General features: G+C 29.7%; 1 protein-coding gene across 1 annotated transcript in view; it reads right to left on the bottom strand.

The window, feature by feature from the left end:
• The window catches only part of LOC105846973 (caspase-7), a 79,101-nt gene extending 59,210 nt beyond the window's left edge, over nucleotides 1-19,891 (bottom strand). The window contains exons 1-2 of the mRNA XM_065790784.1: nucleotides 19,710-19,891; nucleotides 1,316-1,501 (exon numbers count right to left, since the gene is read on the bottom strand). Coding sequence (XP_065646856.1) covers nucleotides 1,316-1,501; nucleotides 19,710-19,833 — 310 coding nt within the window. The 5' untranslated portion in view covers nucleotides 19,834-19,891. The remainder of the gene's footprint in view (nucleotides 1-1,315; nucleotides 1,502-19,709) is intronic.
• Nucleotides 19,892-20,688: the final 797 nt, after the last annotated feature.

Below are 20,688 nucleotides of genomic sequence, written 5' to 3'. Positions count from 1 at the left end.
TAACTCTGGACATTTCTTTTTTTTTATCAGCATTCCAAGAAACATAATTAGCTTGGTATTCTGCATAACGTTTTTTTTTTACTTCTAATTTTGATTCCATTTCTTAAAAATTTACAACTTTATAAGAAAATGTTAACATAAATCCAAAAGTTTACTAATATTTACTAATAGCCCTTCACAATACTAAAATGCAAAAATTTATTCGAACTTGAAAAATTTGAAAACCCACAACGAAATCTGAACTTTTGGATGATATTTTGACTTCCTTACCGCGCTCTTTTATAAAACGCTAATTATCCCGTCGATGGGTTCAGTGACGCAACAGCTTTTAAACTATAACTATATGTTAATACAATGCTTTTTGACCAATTTTTTTTTTAGTAATGATTAAAAGTTTACATTAAAATATATAATTTCTAAAAAAACCTCGCCATAGAGCAAAATTTCATTGCGATAATTAAACTTTTTTAGCTTTTAGTTCAGTGACGCATCGTAATTTTTGCAGATTTTCTTATGACAAAAAAACACTTGAATTATTTTTAAAGAGTAAAAGTTTTTTTACTCAAGACATATATGTAATCTCAAAGATTCTTTCTAAACAAAAATATGGATATGTTTTGTTTAAAATATTGCAATAACTTGCCCTCAAATTTTACTCACTTTTTCGAATAATAAAAAGAACAAACAGTTGCTAACATTCATCAAACTTATCTACTCGGTTCAAACATTTTCTACTCAAAATTTATTTTAACAATAATTTTAAGGTGTTTAAACTATAATTAAAGAAATTAAACCTCTTAAAAAAAGAAATTTTTAAACACGAAATTTATCTCTTCCATCGTGGAAATAGCCATATATATATATATATATATATATATATATATATATATATATATATATATATATATATATGAATATATATATATATGAACACATATATATATATATATGAATATATTATATGTATATATATATATATATGAATATATATATATGAACACATATATATATATATTCATATATTATATGTATATATATATATATATATATATATATATATATATATATATATATATATATGAATATATATATATATATATATATATATATATATATATATGAATATATATATATATATATATATATATATATATATATATATATATATATATATATATATATATATATATATATATATTTATAATTGATATTTTTTATTTATACTGTTTATCATAAATTATAACTTATTATCTTATACTGTTGATTTTATTAAATTACTTTAAGATGAAAGTTTATGAACAACAAAAAGACTAACCTGATTTATCTGATTGCCCAAGTTGATCATTTTTAACTAACTCATTTATTTTTCTTTCAAGATCATTTCTTCCAATTAAACTAAAACTTTGTTTAAGAAAAGTAAAATTGTTTCTAGTTATTAATTCTTTATTTTCAAGGGTTTCCATATACATGTAAGCATCATTAATTTTTTCTATGACACCAGCTATAAAATAAATTAGCCAATATAAAAATTCTAATGCAACACTTTAAATTAAAACAAATGTAAATGGTAAAAATTTTATTTGATAAACACCTTTTAAAATAATTTTTTTAGTAACATTTGATATCTTCCAAATAAATAAAAATACCAATCAAAACAATTATCTTTTTTTAAAAAATTAAACTAATATGGTCATCACACTAAATAACCAAAAAGCTTAAGTTCATAAAATTGAACTTTGAAAGAATTATAGATTTATTAATAAAAAAATTTTATTAATTAAATTATCGTAAAAAAAATTTTGATATAAAAAAAAAAATTAGTTAAAACAATATAATTTAAGTTTAGAATTTATAATATTTAAACTTCTCTCTTTTATAATTTTTTTATAAAATTAGGCGACATTCTTTTATATAAAGTTACAATTAACTAATATCTAGCGCAGTTCTGATTCAGCCATTAGCCATAATGTATAAAAGTCATGAAAATAAATGTATATTTGTGTCTTGTTTGAGCCTCTGGTGCGGTGTTCATCCACTTGTATTTCATTTGTATGTTTGTGTTCATTTGCTTGTGAGTTGCTGAACTTTTATTTGATTATTAGTTTTGATAACTTTAATGATTATTATTTTTTAAATTATATTCAAAATGCAGTTGTTGATAGTCTTGTTTTTATAAAATCAAACGTTGAAATTGTTTTAAAAGATTTATATAATTTTTATATAAATAAAACATATAATTAAAACAACTTTATATAAATTTTAATAAAACTCACTCAACTTTATAAATAAACGAAAAAAAAAAAAAATTTTTATAAACAAACATTAAAAATAAATTTTCATAAACAAACATTAAAAATAGTTTAAAAGCATTTTGCTAATATAAAAACAATTGATTACAAAAGATTGTTACAAAGTTAGCATGTTAAAACTTTTTATAAAATAGTTTTGTATATAAATATACCCACATATGGAGGACACTATGCCCCTTACCCTATGCATACATCCTTTTACATTGGCAAACTAGGATCTTTATTCAAAAAATTAACTTTTCTATTTTTTTGCTGGCGATATATAGACAACAATGAGGCTGTATTCTTTTTCCAAAATAGTTGCTATTCAAAAAACATAACGCTTCATAACTTTTTTTTCTAAACATTTAAAAAGCTTTTAAGCAAAAAAGATATTTAAAAAAAGCATTTTATCATACCATAACATAGTTTCAAAGTTGTAAGAGTTGTATAAACATGTTTTTGACACTTATTTACAGCCCTGTTTTGTAACATTAAAAACTATCATATATCCATAATTAAGAACTTTGATAATGTTATAGTGTATTTTTTTAAAGTAATTTACATGGTTGTTAAAAATCATATATACTTTTTTTCTACCATCATTGATTGCGTTGTTTCATTTGTTGTTTTTAAGCATTAGATTTTTCACTGCAACCATCACGACATAAAAAAAAATTAAAATGCTTGTAAAACTTCACGTAAAAACTATATAATATCATCAATATGTACTAAATTCACACACCAAACAATTATTTTTACCATGCCATTCACTTCATTAAGCATGACAAAGATGCTTTGTTCAGAAATGGTATAAAGTAAGAATTACGACTGTCATGCTATGAAGAGTTAATTTTTAAAAAAGTTGAAAACTTTAACACTGTAACTTTTACATACAAGATTACAGTAGCGTCCAAAAGTAATTGGACAAACACCTTTTTTGTTACATTTTGTCATTAGTTAACATTTTTGAATGAAATTTCGCATAAGCGTGTCAAATTATACTACAATTATGAAAAACAAAACATAACTTATTTTAACTTTTTTTTTGAAGGCAGATTTTTATAAAAACATTCAATGATCAATAATTTGCAACGGGACATAATAAATATTTAAGCAAGCCAGTGAAAAAGTTGGTTGTACAAGCATCTAATAACGGTAAGACTGTGTGAAAAATTTCACACAGTCTTAATTTCACAAAGGTGTTTTCAACAAGCGTTTTAACAAAATTAAATAAAAAAGGTTTTTATTTAATTAAAAGTGTTTTATAATTAAACTTTTAACATAAGAAATTTTTATAATTTAATTTTGTAAAAATGTTCGCTAATTAACAGCAGTTATAAATTCAAATTTTTTATTCATTCCCCATAAAAAACAAAAACTGGCGTTCTTATTTAAACAGAATGACGTAAGTTAATAGAAAAGAAGAAAAATAAACTTCAACAATAAGACTTTAAAAATAATGCTTTATTGTTACGCTAGATTAAAAAGTAATTATCAAAAGCTGTTTCATTGATAAAAATTAATATTTCGTTGATAAAAAGTCTTTCGAAAACAAAAGAACAAATTTACCTTTAGTGTCAAAAATTATACTAAATGTAGAAATGTTTACTGCAGCAAAAAAAAAAGATTTGAATAATGAGTAACATAAATTTAAGTAATAAGTTAAAAAATGAACCAGCTTTAATAGTCGCCCGCCGGGTGACTCAATTGCATCAAAACATTATTTCCAGTCGCCCTTCGAAAGATTTGAGTGGCATTTGCCATCGGGCGACCACAAGTGTACACCACTGATATATATATATATATATATATATATATATATATATATATATATATATATATATATATAGATACATACAATCTGTATGTATATATATTAGCCATCAGAAAATACCATGCTGGTTTTAGCTCTTTGACATGATTTTGGCATTGTAATTGTTATATATCATTATGCATGCCGTCATAGCAGAGAGGTGTTATATCCTAATACTATGCCATGACAAATTTTTTCAACTGCTAATTGGTATGCTAATGAAAAAATAAATGTTACGAAATTATGCCAATTTGCTTTTAAAATGACAAAGACAAAAAAATCTTTTCATAAATATGCTTATTTTGTAATTTTTTGTACGAATTTGGCATTTGAATTTTAATTATGATACTTAATTTGTAATACAAATGTTATTTCATTCGACAATTAAATATTAATTTTTTGTTATTGCAAATTAAATAAGTAAACATCATAGGGCATGTGAACATGAACAATTGATATATAATCGGCAGTATTTTGTCCATAATTGTTAGTTGTGTACAAAATTTCATAGCAAAAAGAAGACTCTTTTCAAGTTCAATATGCCATCTCCTGTGTGGAAATATTTCAGAAAAATTGATGGTAAGAATTATTCATTGTTTTTTAAATTTAAATTTTAGTTTAACTATTTTTTATGTATACAAGCCAAATGGGTGCATATGAAAATGTGGCAAGTTTTGATACACAGATGATTAGTTCTTACTAAATAAACCAAGTACAAGGCTGTAAAATCATATTACAAAATGTAACATTGGTATTTTCAGTACTATACAATATCAACTATTTTTATATTGATTTGAATACAAAACAGTTTAATGTCAATACCATATTGTATTTATCTATAACTGTATTAGAACCTAAAATTACTTCATTTCTATATTAGCTATGAATACCAATACTCTCAAAACAACAAATAAAACATATTTTATATTGTTGATTTACATCTAATGATCTTTATCCTCCATAAACAATATTAATTGGCTTTTTTGTTTTTAGGTAGACAATGCGAATGCATTATTTGTAACAAGATATTTAAGGTGAAAAAAAGCAGCACAGCAAATCCTAAACAGCATTTGCAATAAGTCCATCCTGAAGAATTTACTCAGATAGTACATGAGATAAAAGAAAAGGTTAAAAAACGAATTAAAGAAGCTGGTGTTTCAATGGCTGACAGCAGACAATCAAAGTGCATAAAATACCCGGTGAAGAGTGTAAAGCAATATGAGTTTGACATGAGCATAACAAAATTTTTTGTGAGAGCTGATCTACCAATTGCTCTTCTTGATTCAGAGGACTTCAGTCACCAAGGAGGCCTATATGGCTGTGAAAATGCACTACTTAACAAAGAAATTTAAGTAAGAATATATTTTTTTTTCATAAGAACAAGCTAACTTTTGTACTATATTATTAAGTACCTGAAGTACCCAGCACTGCCTGGGATATTAAGTTAAAAAAGCTTAAACTCTGAACAAAATTGAAAGCACTTAAAATTAAAGAACGCTTTTGTACCCAATGCTGTGGTATAGCTATACTTATAACTTATGGGAACTGCACTCGTTTAGGGCTATATAGTTTTAAAATTGATAGGCTATGATTGTTATTAATCCTTGCTTAAGATATAGTTTTGATTTTTCTTGCTTAAATAATCCAGACAATCTAAAAAAGGCCTAAGCCAATAGTTTTTGTTTGTTTGTATAATAGCAAAAAAATTTACCTCCTTTGCTTAAATTTTTGTTTGCTTAAACAAATTCATGTTTAAAACTTCAGGTACAACAGCTTTGTGTACCAGGTACAGCCATTCTGTGCCAGACACACAGGAGAAAATATTGCATTTTATGTGGATGGAATTGTTGAAAAAGAAGGGCTTCAACATCTCTCCATTGCAGCAGTTGTGGATCAAGCAAGCAATATGGCAGCAGCGCTTAGGAAAAGTAAATACTTGAGCTCATTGGATGAAAACAGTATGCAGTGCATGGATCACAAGCTAAATAACTGTTTGAGAAAAGCATCTGAATCAGACCCATTGCTTTAATTAGCTTTCAGAACAGTAAGAGAATTGTCATCAATGCATCACTCTACAAATTACATTACTCTCCTTGAAAATGAGTGCATGTCTCATAATATATCTCCATTAAAGATTTCAACCTATTGTGAAACCCGATGGAATATTCATCTTCAACTCGTTCATGCCATAATGAGAATGAAGTACCCTCTTCTAAAGCTGAAGTTTGACAAGGTAGATTTCCATGATGCTATACCAGGTGAAGATCAAATGGAACTTTTTGAACAATTACTACCTGTTTTGAGCTAAATCAAAGATTTTAGTGAATGGCTGTCATGTGACACCCAACCAAGGATGCATCAGGTATTACTCAAGCTCAAAATACTTTTTGGATTTATTGAAAGATTTGTTGCCAAGGAAAACTACAGTGAATCTGCAAAGTTATTCTTCTCTGAAGTACTTAAAAATCTGCATGCCAAATTTCCTTTGAAAGGCAGTGGAATCTTTCCGTTTGCAGATGGGCAACTACTGAATCCTTTCTGCAAAGAGCACTTCTTGGGAACTACAAAGTTCAAGGATGATTTAGTTGAGAAGCTTGTGGCAAATCATCCAACAATAATGCAGACTAATAATGAAGACATAACATCTCCAAGCATCCAGAAAGAGAGAGTTGAGGACGTTCAAGCCCTGCCTAATGATGCTTTGGAAGTGGAGAATTTGTTTCTAAATGAGTTAAGGCCCTATGACAATGATATTTTTTCATCAAATGACTTGAATAAACCACCATTAATACGTGAGTTCATCCATTACTTTGACTTACCAAGAGCTGATGAGCATACCTGTCCTTTGGCATGATGGAAGGCACATGAACATCTTCTCCCACTCCTTGCTGATTTGGCAAAAGGATTCCTTGGAATACCTGCAACATCTGCATCCTCAGAAAGAGCATTTACTCAGGCTGGACAAGTCATAATAAGAGAAAGATTCAATTTGTCACCAGAGCTGGCAAGTCAGTGCATATTCATTAAAGGCAACTATTCCAGACTGTCACCTTTTGTTCAAAAGTGGTACCTCAGCAAGGAGGAATTGAAGATCAGCCCATGGAGGAAATACCATCATCTCCAGACTCTCAATCTCAAACCTACTTTGAAGCTACCCCTTCACAAGCAACCTATGACAAAAGGAAAGCCTTGAAATCCTTAAAAAGAAAGAAAAGGACTGTAAATCTCATGAGCCAAAGCCTTCTAAGCAATGAGTCAGAAAAGACAGGCGCGTTTTGAATGCTTTATTAAGATCTGTGTTAATAATCTCTAGTATTATTATGGAGCGTTTCATTTTATTGTATCTATGAACATTTCACTTTATTGTATCTATCAGTGTGTATGTTCATGGGTGACTCCGTATCCAATCACCTATTCATCTCCAGGGTATCACCTCAAATTTGCTTCAAATTTTGACCACTTACAGCTTTTATGGAAAAAACACAATCCTGAAAATTTCAGCTTGATTGACCGAACCGTTCAAAAGTAATTGTATGATAATTGACCAAACTTGGAAAATTTTGAGTATCTGCAGCTTACAGTAGATTTTTTTGATTTTTACCAGATCATAACTTTTTAAATAAAATAGATGATCACCTGAAATTTTTTAGGGGTAATAGTTTTCACCCAAATTATCTATTTTGTAGGTGCTTTTGACTGATTTTAAACAGTTTTTGAGTTCTTGTTCCTCAAAAATGCTAAATAACGCAATATTAAAAAAAATTTTGAAACTTTAATGTGCTACAATTCAATACCAACAGACAAGCTATGCCAGTTCTTTGTTACTTTTGTGTTCTTAGAGTAACCACTTGTGGAACAAATTAAAATTACATATTTAAAGTTATTTTAGCACTTGCAGCAGCCTTTTAAAATATCACTTTTTTAAAAAAATGCGATAATTACATTCACTTTGTAGGCAAAGAAAATAACGTAGACATATATTCTAAAATAAATTCTGAAACTTTTTAATGGCAAGGTCCTATATATAGACAATCACCAAAAAAAAATTAAAGACCAATACTCTATCTTATAACATGATTGTATGAATAACATTTTTTTTTTTTAAACATCTTCGCTTCCAACAAGGCTGCAAGCAGCCACTAATTAAAGTTGGATGTTACTGAAAGAGAAAAGATGAAGATTGTAGAGCAAGATAACAATTGACGGACAACTTAAAAGATTGCAAATTATATGAATTAACAGTCACGTCAGGCTATCCTGCTACTGGTAACATGTAATCCAGTACAACCTGCTTCATGTCCTGCTGCATTGTAGGATACACCTTTTTAGGCAAAGGCTAGGAGATACCAACTCCGACTTAAAACACCCCCTGCCTTGGGGCTCTTGGTAAAGTAAAGGCAAAAGATAGTGTCTCAATAAAAATATTCATTTTTGGCAGAAGTTAAATGCATCCGACTACTGTCTTGTAGAACATCTCCTAGGCAAAGATCTATGGGGTAAAGAGATTCTATTTATTGACCAGTTTCGGACCCCTTCTTCATCAAAGAGACAGGCATAGATATATTTATAATAGATTGTTTCAAGTATAGGATGTTGAATGCTGGATCAACTTGAATTATTGCATGGGCTTTGCTTGTGTCTCTTTTTTAATGACTAGGCAACTCATTCTATTATCTCCTAATGAGGGTACAGCTCTAAAACACAGTTTTATGGTTCTGAGGCCGACTGGTAGACAGGTTTCCCAAACTTTGTGGTAGCTCTCAGAGTGGCTGATTCCATCAACAGCTAAAAAATATCAAAGCATTAACAGTGCCATGTGGCGCATAGATGGTGTCCCTATTTGTACTTTTGGTGTGCATTGCCAAGGCTACATTTGGAGCTCTTTGTTATGGCTTATGATTTATTAATAGTAATGAGACAATTGCTTGGGCTATTAAGCAGTGTACTGAGTACTATCTATGCTTTGAGTCAAGTTCTTTAATAAACTTAAAAATGAATAAAGTACCAAAAACTATAAAACACAAAAAACCAGCATCATCACCTAACTCTCTAAACCTATCATTCACTAATATTTGTCGTCTTCAAAGTAACTTTTATTCTGTTGAGTCTTATCTCTTGCAGAGTTCACAAGACCTATCTGCTTTTTGTGAGACTAATTTGAGTTCAGCTGTCTCATCTTGCGATCTTAGTGTTGATGGTTATCTTCCTTTAATTTGTAAAGACTCCAATAGTCACATGCTTGGCCTAGGCATTTACATTCATAAGAATTCACCCATTTGTCGTGAAACTAGGTTTGAATCACAGACTATTCTTTCATGTGTTTTCATTTAGCACCACTTCACTCTATTGCATTTCTCTTTGTTCTATATCATTCCTCTTAATCTCAAGACTGAACACTTTTTGATGTTATTTCTGATCATATCGAACAAGCCCTCTCTCTTTACCCATCAGCCAATACTGTTTTTGTCGGTGATGTTAATGGCTTGGCCATTATATCAGTATCAGTGACTCTGCAGCCTTGAAAGCCCACAACATTTGCTTTTCTCAATCAATAACTCAAATAGTCAACTTTCCAAATCGCTTTCCAAACAACCTGAATCATTTACCTTCTCTACTCAACTTATGTCTTGTTTCTGATCCTAGTCAGTGCTCAGTTTCTCCACATTTAAGTGCTTCTGATCACAGTTTGATCTCTCTAAAACTATTATCTCATTCTTCTTCTTCATCTGAATCCCCTATCATCGTACCTCTTACAGTTACCTTAAAGCTGACTGGGATTCATTCTGTGATTTTCTTCGTGATGCTCCTTGGGTAGAAATCTTTTGTCCTCCTGTTGACAAATGTGCTTCATACATAACTTTGTGGATTCAGGCTAGCGTGGAATCTTTTTTTACTTCTTGACAATTCCAGGTCAAGCCTCCCTCTCCTCCATGGTTTTTCTCACATTGTGCTGCTGCAATTCTGCAGAAAACAGACATCTGTTAACTATTGCTAGAAATCATTGTAAAAAGGTTTTGTCAAACGCCAAAGCCCGCTATTCTCAGGTCATGAAATCTTGTATTTTATCACAAAAATTAGGCTCTCGCGACTTCTGGAGAATCTTTAATAGTATCAATAAGGGCAAATCTGTAATTCCACCTCTCTTGTATGGTTCAGACTTTGTCACCTCACCTAAAGACAAAGCTGAACTGTTTGCTACGAACTTTACATCAATATCATCTCTTGATTCCACTAGTTGCGTTCTACCTGATATTGCCAACAAACAGGTTAATCCATTGTTTGACATTTATATCACTCCAGCTTCTGTATCTAAAGTGATTTCCTGCTTAGACTCTTCTACAGCTTGCGGTCCAGACAACATAATTGTTATAGCAGAAGTGCTCTCTGGAGGTGTTGTCTATACTTTCAAAACTTTATAACAAGTGCTTATCAGTCTTGTCTTCTAGCCTTCTGGAAAGCGGCATCTGTTATTTCTATTTTCAAAAATTCTGGAGAACGATCTGATTCGCCTAACTACCATCTCATTATTCTTCTTCCTATCATAAGCAGGTTTTGGAATCTTTAATTAACTAACACTTAATCTTTCATCTTGAATCTAATAACTTACTTTCTGATCATCAATATAAATTTTGATCATCTTGTTCTACAGCTAATTTGCTTACAGTTATAATTGATAGGTTTTATTGTGCATTAGATAAAGGTGGAGAGGTTAAGGCCATCGCTCTTGACATTTCAAAAGCTTTTGATAAAGTTTGGCATGCTGGTCTTCTCCATAAGCTTTCTTTTTGTGGTGTATCTGGCAACAGCTTTAATATTATTGAATCCTATCTTTCCAATTGTGGCATAAAAGTTATCCTCGATGGACAACACTCTTCTTCTTATTCTGTAACTTCAGGGGTTTCTCAAGGTTCTATCCTTGTGTCTTTATTCTTTTTAAATTACATTAATTATCTTCCAGATATTCTCACATCTAAGGTAGCATTGTTTGCTGACGATACTACCATTTATTCTTGTCGTTTTAAGAAGCCAACACTCTCTGATTGCTTGGAGAGGGCATTTGAGCTTTAAAAGGATCTCATTTCTGCTGCAGCATGGGGCTCACAGTGGTTGGTGAACTTCAGTTCAGATAAAACTCAATTTTCTTCAGCCAATCGTTATTGCAACAATTTAGAAATTCCTATATTTAAGATTGGTAATGTACTTGATGAGACATCTACCCTTTATCTTCAAGGATTAACTCTCACTTCCGATCTTTCTTGGGAACCGTATATCAAATCCATTGCAAAATTAGCATCTGCTAAGGTTGCATCTTTTTATCGAGCTCAACACTTTTTAACTCTAGATTCTATTCTCTGTCTCTATAAATATCATATCCGGCCTTGTATGGAATACTGTTGCCATATCTGGGGCAGATCATCAAATGATGCCCTTTTTTTTTAGACAAGGTGCAAAAATGTATTGTAAACATAGTTGGACCTGCTCTTGAAACCAACCTCTAACAATTATCACATCGTCTTAATGTTGCTTTTCTTTCTCTTTTCTACAAATACTATAATGGGCACAGCTCTAGAGAGCTAGTGTCTCTTGTGCCATTTACTAAAATTCATTCTCCTGTTACTCATCATTAAATCAAGTCTCATCCTTTTTCTGTGATTGTTTTTAAGTGCTCCAGAAACTGTTGTTCCTCTAGTTTTTTTCCTTGAACATCATTTCTTTGGAATTGGCTTCCTTAATCTTGCTTTCCTGATTCATATAATTTGCAATCTTTTAAGGTGTCTGTCAATCGTTATCTTGCTCTACAATTTTTATCTTTTCTCTTTCAGTAACTTCCAACTTTAATTAGTGGCTGCTTGCAGTCTTGTTGGAAGCGAAGATGTTTAAAAAAAAAGAAAAAGAACGATTTCAAACTTGAAAAAATTGCAGAAAGTAGTCAAGATGAAGCTGCTGAAGAGGACTTGAGTTGTATGTCTTAGTGTGTCTTCATTAGAAATATCTCCACTAGTGTGTCTTTATTAAGTGTATCTTTATTAGAAATATCTCCAATAGTGTGTCTTTATTAGAAATATCTCTACTCAAAAATGTAAGAAGATGCAAAAAATTAGGATATAGAAAGCAAAAAGCTAAAAAAATCTCAACAAGTATGACAAACCTAGTAGCGTCAGCAATGGATATAGACCCAAAAGATATAGTATCAGAAAAAGAGCAAAAGTGTTTAAACTGTAATGATTTAGATACACTGTTTGATGCAATTTAAAAATAAAATGAAATTAAGTTTGAAGGAAGAAAACTTCAACTACTAAGACTAACTCTTGATAGTTGGTCCATTAAAAAAATTTGAAAAACATTTTCAGTTTCAGAACATATTGTTAAAAAAGCTCAAAAGTTGAAAAAATGAAATAGGAATACTTGCTAAACCTGAGGCTAAAATAGGACAGCCTTTGGAAGATATTGTTAAACAAAAAGTCATTGAAATTTATGAATCCGAAGGGTTTACAAGACAATGTCCAGGAAAAAAAGACTTTGTTTCTGTGAGTATAAGTAATGTAAAAATTCATAAACAAAAACGTTTAATATTAGTTCAATTACAAAAACTTTATCTTGAGTTTAAGAAGTTATACCCTAAACACAAAGTTGGATTCAGCAAGTTCTGTGAACTTAAGCCAAAGTGGTACATTACAGTTGACAGTAGTGTGAGTCGCTCAGTTTGCGTATGTTCTTATCATCAAAAAACTAAGTTGATGTGAGCTGCTTTACCGAAGGGCCATTTAACATATTACAAAGATTTGATGAAAGTATGTGTTTGTAATATATATATAGTCGAAGTTGGATGTTCCAACTCTCCTGGTAAAGTAAATTTAAAGACTTACTTGGAAAATGTGTTTGAAAATAATGATTTTGATGATCATATCATATACAAACAATGTGTGTAACCTGACTGAACTGCACTTGACACAGTCCAAACAAGCATTATTGAGTTTATTGAAACTCTAAGTGAAACTTTGTATGATTTTTGTCACCACCACTTTATCAAAGAAGCACAATCCTCCTACTTATCAGAGGCAAAAAGAACATTAGATAAACACATGTACCATCTTGAAGATTACCATAAATGCTGAGCACCACTTCTTTGCTACATCCCATGGCAAAAGTCTATGTGATGGAATCAAATAGACTTTTGCCATGGGATGTAGCAAAGAAGTGATGTAGCATTTTTGCCAATTAAATTGTTTCTCCACGCAGCTGACTTGTTTGTCTAGGTTCGTGTTTTGGAGTTATAGAGTTGGGAGAGGGTTATAACCACAAGTAGCCTCCACATTAGGCTTGGTTGGGAAGCGGGAGCGATTGCTCTCGATAACTGACCACGGGAATAATATTCAGTTGCAAAAAACTGGCCAGTTTTTTTATTCATTTTAAGAACATTTAAAAAAAAATTAAAAAAGCGCAAAAAAGATTAATTGGACCAATAAGAGACAATTACAAAAATAATAAACTAGAAACAGAAAATAACTTTTAATGCGAAAAAACTTAAAGCAAAATAAATTACCTTTAGAACAAATATTTTCAAAACATCACTTTTATAATTTCTAATAAGAAAATAAATGTTCTTTTAATTATTAAAGAGTTTTATATAATTTTTATTTATATACTCATGTCTTATTTCCATTACTGGATTAAATAGGGGCCCCGAAATAGTCAAGAAGACTTTTTTTTTAATCATTTTTATGCTGTGGCACATAAAAAAGCCTCCAATATAAAAATAGCCCCCGGCCCCAAAAAGTCTAACAAGATTCTAGACAAGATAAAACCAAGGCTAGCTTTAGTTTTATTTATGCTAAATTATTTTATAAATAGAAAAGTTAATTTTTTTGATAATAATTTCATGTGAAAATTTAACATATTTGAAACAATTCTTCTCAGTAAGGTGAACAAATCAAATAATTAAATCATTGAGTTACTGTAGAAATTAAATCAACTAGATAGAAATCAACTACAAAGGCTAAAAATACTTTATTAAGAGGAAGCGGAACTGCTTCAAATTATCGCTGATAATGAATTAGTTTTATTAACTTCGATGATTATTAACAATTTCATTGAAAATGCAATTATTGTTGAAAGTCATTTTGTTTACAAAATAAATTGCAAAAATTGCTTTAAAAAATTATATTAGAATAAAAAACAGATACACAAAATTACATACTTTTTAAATAAAAAAAATATAAAAAATACATACTTTTTAAATAAAAAATAAGAATATGCTAATAAAAATTAATAATGCACAATAAACTTTCAAAAACTTTGACAATTTAAAAAATATATATTCAAAACATTTATTTTTGTAAACAAATAATATTAGTTTAAAAGATTTACGGCATTGCAGATGTGGCTCCGAGAATGAGCCATAGTATTAAAGAAATAGTTCATTTGATAGTATATTCTTAAAACAATTTAGGCGAGAAATATCTAAACTCAACAAATTTCGAATAATACTATTTTAAAAACAATTCAACAGAAAACTCTAGAACTTTATTTTGCTTAGTCTTTTTAATTTTTAATTTTTTGAACCAATAGAATTAGTTTGTTCATTGATATGGCAGGTTTTTAGTGATTGCGAATATTTTTTTTATTCTTCCGCACCAAGATGTTTTGAGAATGTTCAAGTTAATCTATCTCAAAACGACTACGAAACCTGGCCAGTTTTTTGCAACTAAATATTATTTCCATGGTCAGTAATCGAGAGCGATTGCTCCCGCTTCCAACCAAGCCTGCCACATCTGTAGTGGCCTTCTTGGCATTGGGGAGGTATATAACAAAAAAAAAAAAAAAAAAAAAGAAAAAGGAGGAACTACAAAAAGAGAAGCAGCAAAAGCGAGTCTACAAGCAGCAAATGCAAACCAGATTCTCATACCAAATGAACTGTTTACATAGGCTGAAAAAAACATTAAAGGTGTTAAATTATTTTACATTTCAAGTGATAATATCAATAATCCTGAAACTTATTTTAACCTAAAGAAACAATATAAAGAGATGAGCAAAGCCCCAGGCACAAAAAGCTATCACAGTTTAGTACCAGGTGGAGTAAAATTATTTTTATGGAAGATATCTAGCAATACTATCTATGATACCCATTTGCTGAATATTAACTTGGCAAAAAAAGATCCTTCAAACTTTCAACCTGGTAAATATATTGCATGCTTTTGTGATGATGAACGGTACATAGGGCTTGTACTTGAGATTTGTAATAAAAACTAAGATGTTAATGTAAAATTCATACATAGAAACAAATTAAATTTAAAATGGACTAATGATGCACAATCAAGTCAATGTTGGGTTCCATTTGACATAATATTATGTCAAATAAGTGCCCCATCCATTAAGGGTAGAAGTGGTCGTGACTACTAACTTGCTAATAATGATTATGAAAGTATTAAGAGTTATGTAAATCAGAGAGAAATTAGTGTACTTGTGTGTACACATGTAAATGCACTTCTTCTTTAAGCCTTTTTTTATTTTTTTGAAGTATAATATAACTTGCGCTATTAGGTATTCTTTGAAACTAAAAAAGCATTGCACTCAAAATGCTAAAATTATGCCATAAGATAGTATAAGTCTTTAATTTGTTTTGGTGATTGTCTATATATAGAACCTTGCCATTAAAAAGTTTCAGAATTTATTTTAAATGTCTACGCTACTTTCTATGCCTACAAAGTGAATGTAATTTATCGTATTTTTTTTAAAAAGTGATATCTTAAAAGACTGCTGCAAGTGCTAAATAAAACTTTAAATACATAATTTTAATTTGTTCAACAAGTGGTTACTCTAAGAACACAAAAGTAACAAAAAATTGGCATAGCTTGTCTGTTGGTATTGAATTGTAGCACATTAAAGTTTCAAAATTTTTCTAATATTGCGTTATTTAGCAATTTTGAGGTACAAGAACTTAAAAACTGTTTAAAATCAGTTAAAAACACCTACAGAAATAGATAATTTGGGTGAAAAACTATTACTCTAAAAAATTTCAGGTGATCATCTATTTTATTTAAAAAGTTATGATCTGGTAAAAACTGAAAAAGTCTACTGTAAGCTCCAGATACTCAAATTTTTACGAGTTTGGTCAATATTAATTCAATTATAACTTTAGAACGGTTTGGTCAAAATTTGAAGCTAATTTGAGGTGGTACCCTGGGGCACTTTTGAAAAAGTAGATGATTTTGTATGGAATAACCCATATATATAAATATGTATATATATATATATATATATATATATATATATATATATATATATATATATATATATATATATATATATATATATATATATATATACATATATATGATGAAGTTTATATTATATATAGCCTTTTCATATATTAAGTTTTGGATTAAGTTTTTTTTTTTTAAATGAGTTAGGCATTTTATATAAATACTTTTTTTCAAGAAAAAATTGCTGCAGAGAGGGTTTGAAAATAAAAATTTTTCTCTTGAACCTTTTTTCCTTTATTGTCTATTTGTTATCCGTGAAAAGTTTCTTAATTTTGACAGAAAATTGTATGTATTCAGATATGTAAAATTAAAATTTTGACCGTGTTATTCACTTGGATGGTGCAATTATTACAGAGCCATCAAGTTTTGAAAATAGGTATGAGGGAGACTTTATGATATTGTAATTTCCTACTAAAGAGTAAAACAGGATAAAATGAAATAGCTGGTAAAATGAAATAGTTATGACAATGTTTATTCTTTTGCTCTTCATTGATTACTGGATAATCTTTTCGGAAATATTTTAAAATTACATTGTAAAGAATACTTTTCTGAGTAAGATGATATCAAATTTTATTTTTGATGAAAAGAAACTTGTTATAAATTTTTAAGTTTTTGTAGGCATAATAAGATTAATTTTATCATCTTGAAAAATAAACTTATGAAATCTTGGAAGTTAGATTTGATATTATTGAACTTAAAAAGTTTTCTGGTATAACTTTTTATGCTGATCAAGAATCTTTTTTCAAAATTAAATTTACTATTTTGGAAAAAAAGTTATGAGTAAAAAAAGGAAAAGGAGAATTGTGGGGTTGGATAAAATATGTTAATAATAAGTGAAACAATAGCTCACTTCTTAAATGCAGCTTTTTTCTTAATAAATTTCAAGTGACCAATAAATCTCCACCTATAAATCTTTTTATAGGTTGAGATTTAAGGTAAGCAAAATGTAGTTTGCGGTGTGGTGCAAAACAACCATTGATATTGGTTGGCATTGAAAAAATCCATCATACAGCTGGAAATTGCATAAATGCTGCTGGTAATCGCCTTGCTCCATGTCACTTATCAGGTTGTTCATATTTGCATCGAAAACAATATCATGTAAATCTGCTTACGAGCTCACTCGTCATAAATTTTTCAGCCACTAGATGTCAGTGTTCATTGCCATGTCAAAAGAGTTTATCGCAAATTAGTTCAACGGTTTTATGCAGAGACAAAGTTCAGCAACTTATCAAAAGAATATTTTAGTCGCCTTCAAAAAAAAATTTTCAGCTCTGGTGAAGTTTTTATAGGTACCCAAATAGCCACTGAGTTTCAGAATACAGTCTTGTTTCCACTCAACATCAATAAAATCTATCAGTCAAAGTTGCAAATTACTAATACGTTTGCAACAAGAACATCTGAACCTGAACTTTCATCATCTTAACAACCAGAATCTACGATAGTACTATCACCAATACTAGCACCAGGAACTACACCTCAACCACACATCTCAACCACTGCCCTCTGAATCTACACCAACATCTAGAATAGCTAATGTCACATAGCATCAGCTCCAAAGTCACCTCAAAGTCACTCTGTCTGCAATCAACCTTCAATATTAATATATAGTAACTACGGCTATTCAAAAGGAAATTCAAAAAGAGGTTAAAAAACAACTGCAATCAGCCCAATCACAATTTTTTTTTGATGTAATCACATACGAAACATTTGTTGCAGCTTTGCAATGAATGTTTCATATCCGACACATCGATACGAAAAAAAGAAAAAATGTAGATATGCTAAGATTTAAAGGGGAGTGTTTCAACAAACTTGAAATACTTGAAATGTTAAAAGATGCTGAGAGCAAAAAAACAACAAAGCAAGCAAAAAAACAATATAAGCTTAGCTCTAATGGCAAACAGCAAATAAACCAAGTAACAACGAAAATATTAGCTGCAAACCAATTTAAGTGTAAAAAGTGCCGAAAAGTTTAAGGCGAAGCTTTGGCAAGTCAAAATATGGAATGGTACCAGTGTAAAAATTCAAGTTGCAAGGTTTGACTTTGGTATGCATGTCAAACCTTGCAACTTGAATTTTCACTTTGATATGCTTTGGTATGGTAAATTAAAAATCTTTTTTCTGTAAAAAATAGATAATTAAAATCCATAACTATTCCATTTGACCCTGTTTTACTCTATATCTTAACCAAAATAATATTGTTATATATATATAAAATACAAACCTAGGAATTAGGAAAAATGAAGTCAGCAATAATTTCCTGACCTCAATCTTTTAAAGGTCGGCATTAGGTCAGCAAAAAAAATTTGATACAAAGGTCGTACCATAAAACATAGAAACGAGGTCAGCAAATTTTTGCCAACCTGAAACACTTCAAGGTCGGCAGTTAGGTCGGCATTACTGAATGCCGACCCTAATTCCGAGGGTTGAAAATATATATAACAATACTATAATTTGTTTAATATATAAATGTTTTTAAAGTAACAGGTGCACCTATGGCATCTGATATATACTAATTCTATTTTTGTTTTTACTGACACATTTTCTCTATAGTATATAGGAATACTACTGGAATACAAAGTAGGCATGCAAAAACACAAATCAGATCAAAAAACTCCCACCAAATGGGGGAGAAAGGTACGCTATTACTATCTGATAGACTTCTATGTATACAATTCAAGGTATCTTAATTATATTTAATGGCAGACTGGTAGACTATATTTAATAAAGGCATGGTAAAATCTAATAAACGAATTTAAGAAATTAACAATTTCATTACAAATCTCCATTTTTTAATATATTTTAAACATATGTAGTAGATGGTTCTCTTGCCCAACTTATATGCCATGAACATTTAAGGATTTTTCTTTTAAAGATTTTTTATCTTTATTCAGAGTTGTATAAACTTTGATAAGAATTAACACTTTTAAGGTCACATTTTCTTAAACAAATTCATACATCAAAAAAAAAAGGAATCTAAAAATTTTTGTAGAATTAATCAATATAAATAATTTTTTCACACCTAAAATACTGCATTAAAGCCCTTTCTTATGATATTAAACAATTTAGTAATCCATTTAAAAATTGCAGTTTGCAATTTTTAATTGGATTAAGTTTTAATTACCTATTTTCCTCCTATACCCGAAATTTTGATTTCAAACAATAAATTTTATTTAGTTTTTATTAATAAAATATTACATTAAAATATAATGCTAAAGTGAAATAAATGCCAGTTAAGAAAAAACGTCCTGCTGTTCACATTCAATATAATATTGAGAAAGAAGTCGTAAATTGCATATTATCTTAAAATTAAAATATTTGAAGATTAAACTGTTATCACCTTACCAGGTAAATTTTCTTTCAAAAGAAACTTTAATTTCCTAAGATCAGACACGGTTAGCTCATCTGTTAACTTTGCTATAAACATTCTAAAAGAAGAAGAAATAGCAGAATCAGAAGCTAACGCCATTACTAAATCGAGCAAATGTTTTTATTATCAAAACTTGTTATCCGAATATTTTCTACTGACCATCTAAGCTATTTAAATTCCGATTGAAGATACGGATAGTTTGTCTCCAGTTATTTAATTTGATCGGGTGGTTTTTCTGGTGTGCCAAAGTCGTATTACAAAAGAAAGGACCTCAGAATGCTAGCTTTTTCTTAAAACCCTAGTTAAAAAAAAAAAATTTGACAGCCACTTAGTTCGTACTTTCAAAAAGTGACAAATTACTCCTTGGAGAATTTTGACAACTTTTAATTAATTTTTAATTTAAACAAACTTTTAATTAAGATACCGCGGTGATTGATTAGGCGACGATGATCTTGCGGTATGTATATGGAGAGGAAGTGGAAGAGAAATTATTTTCTGTAAAAACTATTGTAAATGCAACAGGTGCAGGACTATATCAACTATTGAAATCAGAGCTTGAACGCAATGATATAAAATTGGAAAGAACTGTAGGCGAATCCTTTAATGGATTAGCAAACATGCGTGGCAAGTATCATGGAATTCAACTATACATGAACAACGTTTCATCAAATGCTGTATGCATGTTTTTTACGCGCACGCCTTGCGTTTGTCCACAACAGATATTGCGGAAAACATACAAGCTGTCAAAAAGTTAGTTGGTCTCTTGCAGCGTACATAAAGTTACTTAAGCGATTCTTGCAAACGAATGAATATCTTGACAGATATTCTCACTGGACAAAGTACTTGGATCTGCAAAAACTTAAAAGACTGCAAAAAATTGGTGGAATACAATGGTCAAAACACGTGGCATTTGAACGAATTCTTGAAACTTATGATTCTCCGCAAGTGGCACTT

The sequence above is a fragment of the Hydra vulgaris genome, chromosome 02 (genome assembly GCF_038396675.1).
Source record: "Hydra vulgaris chromosome 02, alternate assembly HydraT2T_AEP".
NCBI lineage: Eukaryota > Metazoa > Cnidaria > Hydrozoa > Anthoathecata > Hydridae > Hydra > Hydra vulgaris.
Note: the sequence above shows the minus strand (reverse complement) of the source record. Positions and strands in the feature narration are given on the sequence as shown.